Source organism: Lagenorhynchus albirostris, chromosome 9 (genome assembly GCF_949774975.1).
Source record: "Lagenorhynchus albirostris chromosome 9, mLagAlb1.1, whole genome shotgun sequence".
Taxonomy (NCBI): domain Eukaryota; kingdom Metazoa; phylum Chordata; class Mammalia; order Artiodactyla; family Delphinidae; genus Lagenorhynchus; species Lagenorhynchus albirostris.
Window position 1 is genome coordinate 40,890,132 of NC_083103.1, and position 16,451 is coordinate 40,906,582.

Consider the following 16,451-nt stretch of genomic DNA (forward strand, 5'->3'; position numbering starts at 1 on the left):
ATAGAGCTTCCTGTCTAATGGAAAAGGACAGATAAAAATACTGCGCAATCTCAGTTAAGATGCATATTCTGAGCCTAATTAGATTGTTTTACATATTTGTGAAAATTAGCTATAGTCTAGATTTAAGCATAGATACATACCATTTGATTTTTTTTTACATCATTTATTTTTATGTTAGCAATGATATGATTTAAACTTTGCAGTGAGTCATAAAAAGGCTGGAAACAATCTGTGTCCACCAATGGATGAATAAAGAAGATGTAATATATATAGACACAATGCAATATTTTTTAGCCGTGAAAAAGAAGGAAATCCTGCCATGGGTGGACCTTGAGAACATTATGCTAAGTGAGATAAGTCGGAGAAAGACAAATACTGTATGATATCACTTACAAATAATCTGAGACTGAACTCTAGATACAGCAGAACTAGGTTGTTACCAGAGGGTGGGGGAATTGGGAGATGGTGGTCTAAGGGTACAAATGTGCAGTTTGAAGACAAGTTCTGGGGATCTAGTGTACAGCATTGTGATTATAATTAACAATACTATATTATATAATAAAAAACTGCTAAGAGACTAGATCTTAAATGTCCTTACCACACACACAAAGTTAATTATGTGATGTGATGGAGGTGTTAGCTATCGCTATGGTGGTAATCATACTACAATATACGTATCAAATTAAAACATACATGTGAAACTTCAAAGACTTCCTAAGGGGTCAACTTGCATTTAATTGTGATTTAACTAATTCATGCTTAAATCTAATAAAGACTGATAAATTACCAGAATAGCTTTGTTCATGAAGAAGTAATCAAACTCCCAGCTCAATAAATTACAATGTATAATGAGTGTCCTGTAAAGCTAGCTGACTTAAACTCTTAGCTAGTGAGATCAGTAAAAAAAAAAATTAGTAATTCAGAATTCCTGCAGCATCCAAATTACCCTTTGACCTTACCAAAGAAATATAAAATGGGGACCAAAAGAAATCTGAGTCAATATTAGAATCTAGATATAATCACTATACTGGAAGCTTTAAAGACATGGTAAAAGTGGGAATGGATTGAGGAAAGGCCATCTAAGTCATTGCATAAGAAGGAAAAACCCACCTGGAGAGTAAGTAGAAGGAGTCCCCTGCTGGACCCCAGTCAACTCTCTACCTCATGGCTGAGTGGAGGCAAGAATCATGGAGCAGTAAGGAGGCAAATTCTGCTTTAGAAGAATACTGGAAGCTTGCACATAGAGCAACAAGCCAAGCTTAAACTCTGTGAGGAAAACATTCCAGGTAAAACAGATAATGAAGCCTCGGCTGGCTTTTACTGAGAGCGCCATGACAACTAGAAAAGGAAGACAGTTTCCCCCCTAATTTAGAGCTGCAGTAACTAACATCCTCTGAATTTTGCTAAAGCAACTTGCTACCTGCTTTCTCTAGTTATGGATCCCATCCTTATCTCCACAAGCAAATACTTCTCTAACATGGCAAAGCAAATTAGTTGATCATAAAGTTTACTTTTACCCTCTCTGAATCAAAAAGATTTGAAAAGGGGTTTAATATAAACTCTGACGTAATTAATCTTAACAAAAACCCATCAGACATAAAGACTTTGATCAAACAGGAAGACTATGACAAATCTGAACAAATGTCTCCTTTTGAAACACAAGAAAAAGAAGGAAACAGAAAAATCTCTAGGTCATAGTCGTAAGATTAAAAGAAGGTATTTTAATTTTTCTGAATGAAAAATCTTGGATTAAGAAAGGCTGTTTTCATTAAAAAAATAATATTCCTAACTTAAAAAAGAATCCAATAGAAGCAGTAAACAAATTAGGTGCAGTAGAAAACAATGAAGCTACTTTTTTATAAAGAAGTACTTCTCTTTAAAGAAATAGTCTTGATGAACAGGTGTCATCTGGGGATTCCTTTACTCTCAAATTCTCGGTTCTAAAATTTCTGGTAATCGCATTATCTTCTAAGACCCTTTGTCTTAGTTATCACCCTTGTTTTGCTAAAACACATTTTTATGTAACTTTCTCAGATAGGATGGATGGAACATGATTTTTAAAAATCTTTGCATACCTGAGACTCTTTATTTTGCTCTTAACACTCAACTGTAGCTTAGCTGGATACAGAACTCTAACATGAAAATAATCCTTTTATGCCAGCACTCTCTCTTCCCGTTTTACTTTTTTCCTAGCACTTGTGTCATAATCATCTCTCTGTCTTTTACACACACACACTTATTTGTTTTTTCTTGCTTTACTAGAATGTAAGTTCCATGGGGGCAGAATATTTTTTTTGCCGTTTTGTTCAATAATAGTCATAGTATGCATTGAATAGCCTTGTGTATGTTTTATGGCTGAGTCTCTTTAATTGGGAAGGATGAGTAGGAATCCTGTAAACATGGATGGGGCCTGTTTACCTTGCAGGTTTTGCTTTAGAATTACCAGTGTGATTTCAAAAATGAGAAGGATTTACTCTGGAGTATTAAATCTCTCCTGGCCATTTTCTTCAATATCTAAGAGATGTGTTTTCTGCCTGGAAGTAAATGCAGTAAATACAGTAGCTTTGCTTAAAGGTGTGTGGTGTGTGTTATGTGGGAGGTGTGTGTGTGTAGAGCAGACAAAGGCAAATTGCATCAGGAGTCTCTAGGGTTCCACTTAGGCCTCAGCTCCCTTCTAGTATACTTTTTTTTTTTTTTTTTTTTTTTTGTGGTACGCGGGCCTCTCACTGTTGTGGCCTCTCCCGTTGCGGAGCGCAGGCTCTGGACGCGCAGGCTCAGCAGCCATGGCTCACAGGCCCAGCCGCTCCGTGGTGGCATGTGGGATCCTCCTGGACCAGGGCACGAACCCGTGTCCCCTGCATCGGCAGGCGGACTCTCAACCACTGTGCCACCAGGGAAGCCCCCTTCTAGTATACTTTAATCTCGTAATATTTGCCCACATGTTTTTCATTTTCCAGAAACAGTATGAAATTCTTTAACCTACTGGTGATAATATCCTCCCGCCAACTCCTCTCTGTTGTAATGAGCTTCATCCCTTACTAATATTTTGATCAGGAGGAAAAGGAGAAAAATGTACTTGTTTAGTCACCATCTTGATCTATATTTGGGAGGACAAACATTGATGACTGTCTCAGATCTACCATTCTCAAAGTTTTGTTTACTTTTACCCCAAATCAAAATATTCTACAAACTCTAACATCTCAGTCACTAATCTCCGTCTTTCAGCCAACTCTTCATTTGGAAATAGCTCAGAAATCTCCTAGAATTTCAATACTGACATCCCTCCAGGATAAAGCTGACTAAATGTTTCCCCTTCTCTCATGGCAAGGATTCAAAATCGTCCTCCTAAGTCTTCCCACACACTTCTCTTACCATGAGAATGAAGAACGCTTGACCCAGTTGGTGGTGGTATACACTATTGTCCCTTTTTATCATACACCAGAGCAATAATATCTTTCACTATTTATGGCCTGATTAGACCTATTGAGCTTCCTAAGATGAGAGAGACTGCTTTATTACCTAATAAACAGGTTAGGCCTCAGGCTTTCACAAAAGAGTCCTTATCTCACAGGCACTAGCTGAAGAAGGTCTCAAGAATTTCATCACTTTGGGAACAATGGAGTGTATTTCAGACAAGCTTAGCGGTCCTGCAGAGCAAAGAAGTTAGGGATCCTTCAACATTCAACAAATTTTTACTGAATGCCTTCTGTGTGCTAGGCACCATTCTAGGTATTAGGGAATAAAAGAGATAAAAATCCCTGCCCTCTTGGAAACTTATACTCCTCTGAGAGGCATGGAATAAACAAAATACACAAGCAAAATACACAGTATGCTGAATGACCATTGTTATGATCAGGGGAGGAACATAATGAGTGCCAGGGAGGGGCTTTTGAAATTTCAGGTGGAAGGAAGTGACAAAGTGAGCTATATAATGGGTTGGCCAAAAACGTCGTTAGGGTTTTTTGTAAGATGTTATGGAAAAACGCAAATGAACTTGTTGGCTAACCCAATATATGTCTGGGGAAAGAGCACTCTGGGCAGAGAGAACAGAAACTGACCAGGTTCTTAGAAAGGGAGTGTGCCAGCACATGGAAGGGAACAGCAAGGAGGCCAGTGAGGCTAGAGCTGAGTGAATTTAAGAAGGAGAATTACTGGGGGCTAAATCGTGTAGGGCCTTCAGAGCCACTGTAATGACTGTCTTTTACTAGGAGTGAGGGCTTGGAACAGAGAGTGATGTAATGCACGTTTAAACAGGGCCACTCTGGCTGCTATGTGTTGAAACCAGACTGAAGGGGAGCAGGAAGTAAGCAAGGAGACGAGGTAAAAGGCTACACTTTTTCATAGCTGAACTCTGATCAATTTCCTTTCCAGTCCAGCCCTTTCCATTGCTTCATCTCTTGGCAGTCCTTAACAATGAGAATTTAGAAATAACACATAGTTACTGATTGTGTCCAGACTTCATGTTTGTATTTTGATCAGGACAACAGTTTTGAGTATACAACTTATATAAATTACATTCATGTGTCATTGTTTTCAATTATCTGCATGCAAGACAAGTAACACTAGAATTCACTAACTTGTAATATCCTTGAAGAAGAGGTAATAAACAAGTCTGACTCACCTATACTCAAAGCCAATAAAGAGAGAATGAAAGCAGAGGGTGGAATAGAATAGTAAATAATTTCTGTCTACATGATATCTGATTCAGTAGAAAACTTTCCAAATGTTATCTCTTTTAGTCATATCAGGTACATATTTTGAGGTTCAGAAAGATAAGGGTTACTTGCCTAATGTCACACAGCTAATAGTAGGTAACCAGAAATTAAACTCAGGTCTCTCAATCCGACCAGTACTTTTTCCACCGTGCCACTACTGCCCAGGTCTGTGACTTGCCATAGGACGAGGATTGTGAAGTGTTAGGCTAGAGAAAATGGGCGTCTGATTCTTGCAGAATGGGACTGCAAATGAGGAAGTGTGTTCCTTAGTGGGAAATTTCTCCCAAAGCAATTCTTAGAAAGTGGAAAAATATTAGTATCTAGATTGAAATTCATTTAAAAGTTACCTGTGGAAATCATGAGCTATGAAGAGATGAAGTCTAACTGGAGAAAATGAATTACATAGCACTTTTTTTTTTTTTACATAGCACTTTTAATCTTCTCTCTCTCTCTGAATTTTGTTCTGGGTAGAGAATCTATCTCCTATATTTTAAGCAGTGGGAGTGTGTCAGAGAAATGAGAAAAGGAACACAGAGAATGGCTATAAAAGATGAAAGAATCAGAACTGAGTTTTGAACACAGAGCAACAAAGTGAGGAAGTAAGATGAATTCAGCAAACAATCATTGACAACTTGCTCTTTGTAAGGCAGGCAGGCAGAAATACAAAGCTGACATTTCAGGAATCACCAGCCTAAACAAAAATTCACAACCACACTAAATTCTGCTTAAAACCAAGTATAGTCATCCCTTAGCATCTGCAGGGAATTGGTTCTAGGACCCCTGCAGATGTTCAAGTCTATTAATAAAATGATGTCGTATTTTCATATAACCTACGCACATCCTCTGTATACTTTAAATCTTCTCTAGATTACTTATAATACCTAATACAATGTAAATAGTTACCAGTGTGCAGCAAATTCCAAGTTTTGCTTTTTTTGGAACTTTCTGGAATTTTTTAAATTTTCAAATATTTTTGATCTGCAGTTGATCGAATCCATGCAGGCAGAAACCCTGGATATGGAGGGCTGACTATCTAGTTCCAAGTCCTAATGTTTAAAGTCATCGCAATTACAATATCCATTTGCTGGGGACTCCTACCTCTCATGCAAATTGTGACCCTAAAGGAATCTTGCACCTTATCAGCTGTACTGAATACAAAAATAATGTACTAGAAGATTTTTGACATATATGAATATATGCAGACCTAAGAGACTGCATATTATGGTATGTCTTAGAGAAAAAAAGAGGACAACAACAAAAATAATAACAGTTCTCAGTCATTATAGCTTTTAGGCATATGAAGGATCTTGCTAGAAGGAAGAGTAAGTCTTACATCTAGTCAAAGTCTTATCAATTTGATCAAAGGCAAAGATATTAACAGCAAAGACTCCAGAATTTCATAAAAGTAGCGCATTACTCTTTCAGCAACATTTTACTTATTTTCCAGCTGAAGATGATTTTTCCCTAATTCTTCAGCACAGGCACATGTCATATCACTGCCGTGTGTTATTATCCAACGGCCAAATGATTCAATTGAAGAATGGTTTACAAAGGGAAATACAGTATGGCTGTAAAATTTCAAAACCACTCCTTAAACTTTCTGAAAAAGTAGTTCCTACCTGAGGGGCATTTGTAGCCACTAGAAATGCATTTGTCCGCCCTGGGTGGTCGTAATCATGCATGGCAGCTGCCACGTACAGAGCCATCAATTCCAATGCAGGAATGTTTGAAGACAGGCAGCCATAGCTCTCATCTGGAATACAGCAACTCCTCGAAGAAATGTAAGCAATTCGCCCAGGGTTAATTCTACCGTTAGAATCTGAGGAACAAGCAAAATAACCCAGCATTACACATAATATCCTCACAAGGAGGCTAAGAAGGAGATTCCCACAGGTAATATTATTTATCTTATTTGTTGACTTACCTAAGAAATAGACTCTATTTATAAACATGGACATAAAATAGTATACTATTTCCAACATACATGCTAATAGAGAGGAATACTGTTAAACACGACCCTGAAGTCACTCACTTTACAGGACATGACAGGATTCTCATGATGCTGTTACTCAAGCTAGTGATAATTTTTAAAAACCTCTGATTGTTAGATGCACCATGGCTTCAGTAGGGATCGCTACTCTCAAAGGGTCTGAGCCTCGCCAGCCCCTCCCCCAGGAGACCGTTGCAGTGGGCCAGACCCTGCTCTTCGGTAACCATGTGTGACTGAAAGGCTGTGATCAAAAATGCCGATATGTCGGAGGAGATGCAACAGGGCTCGGTGGAGTGTGCTACTCAGGCATTGGAGAAATATAATATAGAGAAGGACATTGCGGCCCATATCAAGAAGCAGTTTGACAAGAAGTATAACCCCACCTGGCACTGCATCGTGGGGAGGAACTTCGGTAGTTATGTGACACATGAAACCAAACACTTCATCTACTTCTACCTGGGCCAAGTGGCCATTCTCCTGTTCAAATCTGGTTAAAAGCATGGACTGTGGCACACACCCAGTGATCCGTCCAAAAACAAGGACTGCAACCTAAATTCCAAATACCAGAGACTGAAATCTTCAGCCTTGCCTAAGGGAACACCTCGATCTTTATTGTGTTGTTTTGTACAGGGCATTCTCTGTACTAGTTTGTTGTGGTCATAAAGCAATTAGCAAAACAGCTTACATTTGTATTTTCTATTCCATACCTCTCTGCCCCATGTTTTTTCTCTTCAAAATCCATTCCTTTAAAGAAATAAATGTGTTGGAGAAGTGTGCATTTAAAAAAAATAATAAAAAAGCCAAACCTCTGATTTTCTAAACATTTGTTATTTAATGGTTAGATATAATGGCCGGGGTAACAGGAAAAACCAACCTAGAGAATAACATTTCATGAAATAGTATAGAGACTTAGGAATTTAATATATTAACAAAGTAAGCTATTCAACATAGATGCTTTTCAAATCTTATCCAGATAGATTACCTTTCATTTGTAACCCTGACTACAACCCTTCTTCCTCTTCTTTTTCCTTCCATGAAGCCCCTTATAAAATACTGTAAAGAAAAACTATGAAAACTGAAAAGGCATGGAAAACTGAGGAATGACTCAGTCAATATAACTCTTTTTATCTTCTACTTAGAAACAGTGTTTTCACTATCAGCACTGTGCTTTTGGTGTCCTTAATATCTTACATTTGTTTCTTCCTTTTTTGTAATTGGGTGGCTGTCTCCATTTAGATAGTCACTAGATTGTTTTTGCTAAAGGGATCTTAAAGTATTAAGAAGGAAATAATAAACTATATTGAGAGTAGACAGCAAATAAAACCACAAGGATATTAGAGAGATACTAAATTTCATTGGTGTGTTCACCAGTGGAAACTCAGAATAATGCCCTGGCTTGTCAAAGTCCAAAAGGACTTTATCATAATTTAGTTCACTCAGTATCTGCAATCACAAGAATGTTTTAACATAATGACTTTAACACACACTACTGATAATTATAAAGATACCTAATTATTTTCATGCTGTTTATATTTTGTATCTAAATTGAGTTTTAGAATTACCCACACTAGAGTTACTTTTAAAAATAATTATAAAAAGTAAAAACAAGACAGTTAAATGTATGGATAAAGATATATTTAATTCTGATAAGATTTTAATTACCAATATCAGAGTCAATAACTTCAATTTTTCCTGCATTATATGCGTTCTGTATTTCCCCTAGAATTTACAATATATACATAAAATATCAAAAATATCAAAAATATCAAAAATGGCCAAAAAATCCTTTTAAACTCAATAATTACTTAGAATTGACATATTAGGATCTTAATACATTAGTTTGTATATACTTAACATTAGTACTATAAAAATTAGTAGTATAAAAAAGAAAATAGATGGCAAGGACAACTAAACATAACTACTGTAGATCTCATTTAAAAAAGAGGCCTCATGGGACTTCCCTGGCGGTCCAGTGGTTAAGACTTCACCTTCCAATGAAGGGGGTGTGGGTTCAATCCCTGATAGGGGAGCTTAAGATCCCACATGCCAGAAAACCAAAACATAAAACAGAAGCAATATTGTAACAAATTCAATACAGACTTTAAAAATGGTCCACATCAAAAAAAAAAATCTTTAAAAAATTAAATAAATAAAAGCAGGCCTCAGTAAAAGGCATCCAGATTGAAAAGGAGGAGGTAAAACTACCTCTATTTGTAAATGACATGATTGTATACAGAAAAATCCTAAAAAATCCACTGGAAAACTATTAGAACTAATAAATGAGATCATAAAGGTTGCAGGGTACAAGATCAATATGCAAAAAATCAATTTTATTTCTTCACACTAGGAATGAATAATCAAAAAATGAACCCAAGAAAGCAATTCCATTTACACTAGCATCAACAAGAATAAAGTACTTAGGAATAAATTTAACAAAAGAAGTGCAGAACCAGTATTCTGAAAACTAAAAAATATTGTTGAAAGAAATTAAAGAAGACTTAAATAAGTAGAAAAATACCCATGTTCCTGGTTCAGGAGACTTAATATTGTTAAGATAGCAATACTCCCCAAAATGATCTATGGTTCAACACAATCCCTACCAAAATCCCAGCTGGCTTTTTTGGTACAAGAGATATATAAGCTGGCCCTAAAATTCATATGGAAATGCAAGAGATCCAGATTAGCCAAAACAATCTTGAGAAAGAAGAATAATTTCAAAGTTTACTACAAAGCTTTAGTAACAAAGATTGCGTGGTACTGGCATAGGATAGACACATAGATCAGTGGAATAGATTTGAGAGTCCGGAAATAAATCCTCATATATATGGTCAATTGCTTTTGGACAAGCGTGCCAAGACCTCGTTGAGAGCCAACTATGCCCTGCGTGATGCAAGGCACTTTCATACATGTTGTTTCATTTAATGCTCACATCTTAAAAGGTAGAAACTGATTTCATAACATTTAAGAGCCAACCATGTACAGAATATATAAAGAAAATTTTTCAACAAATGGTGCTGGGACAACTAGATATCCATGTGCTAAAGAATGAATGTTGGACCTCTTCCTTATTTCATCCCCCGAAATTAGCTCCAATGGATCCTAGACCTAAACTTAAGAGCTAGCTATAACTATGAAACTCTTGGAAGAAAACATAGTAAATCTTCATGACCTTGAGTTACACAAACCCTTCTTAGATATGACACCAAAAGCATGAGTAATGAAAGAAAAAATAAGATAAACTTCATCAAAATTAAAAGCTTCTGTGCTTCAACAGACACCATCAAAAAAGTGCAAAGACAACACAATGTGAGGAAATAGCAAATCATAAATCTAATAAGATACTTGTATCCAGAATATATAAAGAACTTCTACAACTCAGTAATGAAAAGACAAATGACCAAATTTTTAAATGGAAAAAGAAGATATAGAAATGGCCCATAACAACATGAAAAGATGCTCAATGTCATTCGCTATTAAGGAAATGTGAATCAAAAAACCCACAATGAGATACCACTTCACACCTACTAGAATGGCTATCAAAAAGATAGATAGATAATAACAAGAAATTGGAACCTTCATATGCTGTGTGTGGGAATGTAAAATAGTGCAGCCACTTTGGAAAATAGTTTGGCAGTTCCTCTAAATGTTAACCACAGAGTCACCTTATGACCCAGTAATTCCATAAAACTAGGTATATGGCCAAGAGAAATGAAAACATATACCCACACAAAAGCTGGTAGAATATTCATAGCAGCATTATTCATAACACCCCAAAAGTGGAAAGAACCCAAATTTCCATCAACTGCATACTGACTGGTAGAAGAGAAAGAGGCAGAAAAAAAAATGCTTAATATATAAAATAAATATCAATATATATCAAAGCAATGAGGAAAATACATGGCTATTATAGACTTCATTTCTGTGACTGGTCACATAGCTGTGTTTGGGATTCAATCATTTTCTTATTTCACTACCCATCCCTCATTCCCTTTTTGCTCAGCCAGCATCTCTACTGATTATGGTTCTTTGCCCAGTGGGATGACCCATACTTACAGGGGTCTGTACTATTAGTGACCCTTATGGCACTGGATTACTGCAGTTTTTCATTCTCTTTTGTCACTGGACATAGGAGTACCAAAAAGGTCAGAGAATCCCCTGGGTTCCTAACATACATCCTCCCATGTGTAGTAGGAACCCTATTTTTTCTTGATAATGAGGATCAGACAGGATCAATCACCTGACCTTGTACAGAATCCTCCTCCTGTCTACTGGTTCAAAGGCATGGAGAACACAAAGTGGCCAGATGTCAGTCTCAGTTTACAGTTTCCCTTTTATGTGTCCTCTATTGAAAGCATTTTTCCTTGGCAACTAAGGTGTGTAAGCCAAGTTTTTGTTTGTTTTGGTGGGGGTTGGGGGAGAAGCAAAAATTTTCTAAGTGGATCGTTTGAGGTAACAGAAAAAAACCTCCTAATCCCACTCTTTGATTCACAGATTTGTGTATTCTTGAAATAGGAGAAATGGTACCATATACTGGTCACTGGTTCAGAAAATAAACCACATTTTGTGGGACAGCACCTTAGCCCCACAAAATGTTTTCACCTAACAGGTGCCCCAACTGAGTCTTCAATATGTCATTCTCTCAGGCCAGCTGTGGGATGATAAAGTTCATGAAAAGATCAGTAAATTCTGTGAGCATGAGCCCAGTGCAACAATCTTTTGAGGCAAAAATGAGTTCCTTGATATGCAATACTGTATATAATAAGCCAATGGTGAATAAGGCATTCACTAAGTTCATAGATGGTGATGGTGAAGCACTATAGACAGTAAAGGTAAATCCATACACAGAGTAAGTGAGAACAAAAGTTGTCTCTTCTATAAGACAAGGGATCCAATATAATCAACCTACTACTACCAGATAGATGACTGGATATTCCCCCAGGGAATGGTGCTATATCAAGGGCTCACCATTGGTTTCTCCTATTGCCAAGCTGGGCACTCAACAGAAGCCAGGGTCAGGCCAGCCTCAGTGAGAGGAAGTCCGTGTTGCTAAACCCATACGTAATCTCCATTCTTGCCATCTTGGCTATTGTGTTTATAAGCCCACCAAATGAAAACGGGAGTAGCTAAGGAAAGAATCTGATTGATAATCAAGAGAAGAGGTCATTTTGACTACTTGATTATTGAGAGCCTCTTTTGCAGGGAATGCTCTCTGGGAAGTGTATTAGTTAGGGTTGTACAGAGAAGTGGAACCAACAGTGTGTGTGTTTGTGTGTGAGAGTGTATGTGTGTGTGTGTGAGAGAGAGAGAGAAAGAGAGAGAAAGAGAGAGAGAGAGATTTTAAGGAATTGGCTCATGTGAATATGGAGGCTGGCAAGTCCAAAATCTGCAGTATGGGCTAGCAGACTGAAGAACCAGGTAAGAGTCAATGCTGCAGTTCAAGTATGGAGGCTGTCTGCAGGCAGAATTCCTTCTTTCTGGGGGGAAGTCAGTCTTTGTTCTATTAAAGCCTTCAACTGATTGGATGAGGCCCACCCACATTATGGAGAGCAATCTGCTTTACTCAAAATCCACTGATGAGTTAATCTCATCTAAAATACAGCCTCACAGAAACATCCAGAAAAATATTTGACCAAATGTCTGAGCACCATGGTTCAACCAAGTTGACACATAAAATTAACCATTACAGTAAGCATTCACATGGGAAACAGATATCCTCCACTCTGAGAAGTCTAGCCACAAATCTCTTTCCCAGAACTCCTTATCACCAATTTTCCAATCTTCTTCCTTCTAAAACTCTAAGTATCCAAGCAAGCTATTACCCATGGGCCATGTATCTGTGTAGACCCTTTCTCCTGGTCATCTCTCTCTCTAGGCCAAATAAACAAGCAGATTTACTGCTTGATGTTCTGCCTACTGACTGGATTTACCTTCCCCTTTTTATCCTTCAAAGGATACCTTTGAGAGTCTATAAAGCTGTAGTCATCCACTTTCAGGAGGTACTGACTGGTATATGGGCCAAAACAATCTAGAAACCAGGTCTTTTCTCCTTCAGTCACCCGGTCATGGGTAATTGCCCATGAAGCCATATGGATTAAGGAAGAGTGCCAACGTATTAGCAATAGCTGCCATAGGAATCTGAGTTCATATCTGGAGTCTCCTGTTCCTTCAGGGGCAGCTCAAAACTAACCTTGTATTTAATATTTCCTCTTGATGATTGAGTGCTATACTGTACATGCCAACTTTAGGAGAGTCAGAGGGCCCAAGTTTAGGACAGGCAGGTCATGTGGTAACTTAGTGCACATGGTCAAATATTCAAACTCTATCAGAGCCCAGTAACAATCTAGCAGCTGTTTTACAAAAAGAACAGTTATCCGAGGAAGAAGGATGGGCACTGCCTCAAAATCCTAAGGATTTATACTATGATTCCCTTGTAGTGATCTTCTGTAACTCCACAGAGGATCCCTACCTGCCAAAGACACTCTGAAAACTGCTGGATGTGTTGAGGGTCATATTGCCAAGTGTCCAAGCAGCTTACACTACCCTGAAACTGCTTCACATGATTCTCCTGCTCTGAGTTGCACATAAAATTCATAGCCTTACAGTTCATGGGTTGGAGCAGCAGTACTGAGATATTGTAAATTTGCCTTTAGAATCCAAAGAGCACTCTAGGTAGAGAATTCAAAATAATTGTCCCTAACCTTGGAGAGGATACCTCAACGTATCCTAGACCACCAGATTCCTAATAACTTCACTGAGGTAGCAAATCTCTGAATTTTTGTGCAAGTTCTCTCATTTCTCTTCCTCTGGCACTCTTATCAAGGTATCTAGGATATTTGTTACATCTTGCACAGTAGAGCTATTCAGCATTATCTGGTCATTATACTGGACCACTTTGATACCTTATGGGACTAGGCTAGATTATAACAGAACGGGAGACTTGATATAGCCCAGAACTAGGATGATGAAAGTGTACTGCTATGCCTGCCAGATGAGAAAGTAAATGTCTTCTTGTGGATTTTGCTAACAGGTATAAAAAAAGACACATTTCTCCAGATTAACAGCTGTGTACCAAATAGGATGAGTAGGATTGACTTATTCAAAAATTCATATCTGGAACAGCTGTGACAACTGGAGTCACTACCTGATGAAGTTTAGAATAACCCACCATCATTTTTCAAGATCCATTCATCTTGTGTAAAAGCTAAAGTACCACAGGTCAAATAGCATGTGATGGAAGTCACCACTCCTGCATTTATTAAGCATTCGATGGTGGCACTAATTTTGCAGTCCATCCAGAAACAAGGTACTGCTTTGGTTCACTATTTTGCTAGAATGAGGCAGTTTCAGGAGATTTCACTTGACCCCTCCCACCATGATGGTCCTCTCTGCAGAGATCAAGGAATTAATGGAGAGATTCTGCCAGTTGCTAAATATGTTTATTCCAACTGTGCATTCCAAAAATGGGTGGGTTCAGGGAACTATCACTATGAGATGGACCCAGGCCAAAAGTCCTTTTATCATCTAAATTCCGTAAGCCCCTACTATGATTGGTGGGCCAGTGTGGTAGTTTACCCTCCAGGAGTTAGCGTTGCAATGTATTTCTCAACACTGATGAAGGGGGACACTTCTGAGGGACATGGTTAGGTATGGGTGGGAAGACTACATGACCATTTCATATCCTATTCCATTTCAATATCCTATCAGTGTAAGCCTTTGAATTCCTTCCTCCACAGTATATCAGGAAGTTGTGACACCTCAATTTCTCTTCATGCCTAGATTTCAGACAATGAATGGAGCAAACTGTTAGGGCCACTGCCGAACACTCAAGCTAATGCCCTGAATCCAGAATCTCTAATAGGTACACCTATATCAATAAATTCAGAATGATCAACCATTACCTTCCTTTCCCTTGCTGTAACACTTTAAGTCCATTCCCACATATGTTCCTCAGGTTTCTGCCAATATAAATTTAGGAAATTATTCTGGTGCAGACTTAGATCCTGGCAGATATGAGATTAATTATGGATCACAAAGAAATGAGAGGTGGTGGGACTGGATTTAGAGGTGAAATAACATTCCCCTACAAGTCAAGAATCTCAGGTGAGGTTGTTACAAGGTCTTCAGGCAACCAACACAAGGAGAAATGATTGTTTCTCAGCAGGGAGGTACAGCAAGATTTGAGGGGTTCAGGGTAATCAGATTTACTGAAATCTACTCAAATATTCCCCTTCCAGTTAGTTATCAGGGTCCTTTCTTTCCCAATTGATACCGTAGTTCTAACATAAGAGGCTTAGTGAGGCCATGAACTCAACTTGAATTGTATTTCAGGTAACTTCAGGATCAGACTTTGGATTATGTTTTCAGTAGTTATGATCCTACTACTATAAAAATTAAGGAATCTTTTAGCTATCTGGTTCTCTAACCATTCATTTAAACTCTAAACGTGTCATTTCATTTCTTTTTTTTTATTGAAATATAATTGACACAAAGCACTGTGTAAATTTAAGGTATACAAGGTGTTGATTTGATACATTTGTATACTGCAATATGATTACCACCTGGAGCATTAGCTAACACCTCACTACACCACATAACTATCATTTCTTTTTTGTGGTGAGAACAATTAAGATCTAGTCTCTCAGCAACGTTGAGCTTTATAATATAGTACTGTTGACTATAATCATTATGCTGTGCATTAGCCCTCCAGAACTTGTTTATCTACTAGTTCCAAGTTTGTACCCTTAAACAACATATCACCAATTCCCTCACTCATGGCCTGTTTTTACAAGTTCAACATTTTTAGATTCCATACATAAGTGATATCGTAAAGTATTTGTCTGACATTTCATTTAGCATAATAGTGCCCTCAAGCTCATCCGTGTTGTTGAAAATGGCAGGATTGCCTTCTTTCTCATGGCTGAATAATATTCCATTGTGTGTATATACACATACACATACACACACACACACACACACACACACACACACATTCTTTATCCATTCATCCATTGACAGACAAGTTATTTCCATGTCTTGGCTATTGTGAATAATGATGTAATAAACATGGGAGTGTGTATATCTCTTTAAACTTCTGTTTTCATTTCCTTTGGATATATACCCACAAATTGCTACTTCATATGATAGTTCTATTTTTATTTTTTTGAGGAATCAAAATCTCCATACTGTTTTCACAGTGGCTGAACCAATTTACCTTCCCTTCAACAGTGCACAAGTGTTCCCTTATATCCACATCCTGCCCAAGACTTACCTCTTGCCTTCTTGATGACAGCCATTCTAACAAGTGTGAGGTGATATCCCATTGTGGTTTTTTTTTTTGCGGTACGCGGGCCTCTCACTGTTGGGGCCTCTCCCGTTGCGGAGCACAGGCTCCGGACGCGCAGGTTCAGCGGCCATGGCTCACGGGCCAAGCCGCTCTGCGGCATGTGGGATCTTTCTGGACTGGGGCACGAACCCGCGTCCCCTGCATCGGCAGGTGGACTCAACCACTGCGCCACCAGGGAAGCCTCCCATTGTGGTTTTGATTTACATTTCCCTAATGATTAGTGAGGCTGAGTACCTTTTCATGTACCTGTTGGCCATCTGGATGTCTATTTTGTTTCTCTGCCCATTTTTAAAAATTGGATTGTTTTTTGGTTATTGAGTTGTACAAGTTCTTTATGTATTTTGGATATTAACCCCTTACCCAGTATATGGTTTGCAAATATTTTCTCCCATTCTGTAGGTTG

At 38.1% G+C, this 16,451-nt stretch overlaps 1 protein-coding gene and 1 pseudogene across 2 annotated transcripts in view; one reads left to right on the forward strand and one right to left on the reverse strand.

Moving 5' to 3' along the window:
• PDE3B (phosphodiesterase 3B) overlaps window positions 1-16,451 on the reverse strand; it is a 175,814-nt gene that overhangs the window by 10,207 nt on the left and 149,156 nt on the right. For both annotated transcript variants that reach the window (XM_060157789.1, XM_060157788.1), the window contains exon 13: window positions 6,335-6,534. In XM_060157789.1, coding sequence (XP_060013772.1) covers window positions 6,335-6,534 — 200 coding nt within the window. The remainder of the gene's footprint in view (window positions 1-6,334; window positions 6,535-16,451) is intronic.
• On the forward strand, window positions 6,931-7,471 carry LOC132525248 (dynein light chain 1, cytoplasmic-like; annotated as a pseudogene).